Below are 1,789 nucleotides of genomic sequence, written 5' to 3'. Positions count from 1 at the left end.
TATATTATTGATTTTTTACAGAGAGGAAGGGAGAGGGATATAGAGTTAGAAACATCAATGAGAGAGAAACATCGATCAGCTGCCTCCTGCACACCTCCTACTGGAGATATGCCCACAACCAAGGTACATGCCCTTGACCGGAATCGAACCTGGGACCTTTCCGTCCGCAGGCCGACGCTCTATCCACTGAGCCAAACTGGTCAGGGCTGTTTATACATTTCTTATTGATTTCAGAAAGGAAGGGAGAGGGAGAGAGAGAAACATCAATGATGAGAGAGAATCATCAATAAGCTGCCTCCTGCACAACCCCTCCTGGGCATCGAGCCTGTGACCTCCTGGTTCATAGGTCGATGCTCAACCACTGAGCCACACCAGCCGGGCTCCACATACATTTCTTATCATTTTGTTTCTTTCAGTGCAAATGTATTGCTTCACTGATTATCTTTTTTTCAATTTCCAGTTGGAAAAAATCGCCAGGCAGGCAATCTGTGCTGTCCAGCAACTCCCTGGAGAAAACATGCGACCGAGCCATATCCTCCCAGGTTCTTAAGACGACATCCCCTGACCAGCAGGTGGCCGCCCACCTCCGTCCGATCTCGGTCGCCAGTTACCTCCGCTGGTAGGAGGCCTGGGAGCTCCATTCCGCCTGTTTGGAGCTGCAGGCGCTCGATATCCTGAAGTAGCGGCTGTTCTCGTCCCACTGCTGCCGAAGCCGGGCCTCCTGCTCTCGGTGTCGCTGCCGGGCTACCTGCTGGTCCAGGAGTCTCCGGCTGCACCAGGAGGGGGGCAGCGTGGGGAGTGCCATCTGGGAACAGCAGGGGCAGGGAAATGAGCTTGCTGCCAGCCCAGGAACCCTCTCAAGCTTGGCCTCATCCCTTAGTGAGGGGTCCTCACCCTTTGGCTGCACACGAGAATCACGGGATGGAGCCCAGGCCCCACTCCAGACCAATTAAATCCAAAGTCTTCATGTAGGCCCGGGCATCAGCAGTGTTTTTCAGTGGTTCTCAACCTTCTGGCCCTTTAAATACAGTTCCTTATGTTGTGACCCAATCATAAAATTATTTTCGTTGCTACTTCATAACTGTAATGTTGCTACTGTTATGAATCGTAATGTAAGTATCTGATATGCAGGATGGTCTTAGGCGACCCCTGTGAAAGGGTCGTTCGACCGCCAAAGGGGTCGCGACCCACAGGTTGAGAACTGCTGGTTTAAATGATCTGCCCTCAGGGCTGCAAACCCCAGACTTAAATGAGCCTGAACTGCACCCAGCTGTGGTACAAACATCCCCAAGGGCACTGCAGACGGACAGGGAACCAGTCCTAGCGGTGCTGGGCCGGGCACACCGGGCACCTCTACGCTCTGCATGAGGAGCGGTCACTTACAGAACACGGCTGTGCCAAGCTCGTGGCACATACGGCTTTTTCCTTACTGCCACCCCATTATTGGCAGGGAGGGAGCTTAAGTTCAAAGAGATGAAGTGACTTCCCAAGATCACTAAGCAAGAGAGAGGAAATAAAAGAACTGGGAAACAAGGACTGAGTCCTGTGGGTCTGAGAACAGGGCCCAGGCTCCAGCCTGCAAGAGGCTGCCCGCTGGGACCAGCAGCCCTGGCTTCCTCGCCCTGGCCCAGGTGTCACACCTGGAAGTGTTCTGGGTTCTCACGGAGGGCAGACCCCTCATCGCACTGATGGAGACACTGCGACCCGCAGAGAGGGTCGCAGAGCAGCCTGGGGACCCACAGGGAGACTGGGAAGCAGTCTCACTCGGACACCTCCCTTGGCCCCGAAG

General features: G+C 54.3%; 1 protein-coding gene across 4 annotated transcripts in view; it reads right to left on the bottom strand.

Annotated features, from left to right (window-relative positions):
• TCHP (trichoplein, keratin filament binding) overlaps positions 1-1,031 on the bottom strand; it is an 11,533-nt gene extending 10,502 nt beyond the window's left edge. Inside the window, exons 1-2 of one of the 4 annotated variants that reach the window (XM_005863749.2) lie at positions 895-1,031; positions 612-805 (exon numbers count right to left, since the gene is read on the bottom strand). In XM_005863749.2, coding sequence (XP_005863811.1) covers positions 612-805 — 194 coding nt within the window. In that variant the 5' untranslated portion in view covers positions 895-1,031. Of the gene's footprint in view, positions 1-584; positions 806-894 lie in introns of those variants that run through there. The other 3 variants (XM_014537667.1, XM_014537668.1, XM_005863750.2) reach the window with 3 other exon arrangements.
• Positions 1,032-1,789: the final 758 nt, after the last annotated feature.

The sequence above is a fragment of the Myotis brandtii genome, unplaced genomic scaffold (assembly GCF_000412655.1).
Source record: "Myotis brandtii unplaced genomic scaffold, ASM41265v1 scaffold181, whole genome shotgun sequence".
NCBI lineage: Eukaryota > Metazoa > Chordata > Mammalia > Chiroptera > Vespertilionidae > Myotis > Myotis brandtii.
Note: the sequence above shows the minus strand (reverse complement) of the source record. Positions and strands in the feature narration are given on the sequence as shown.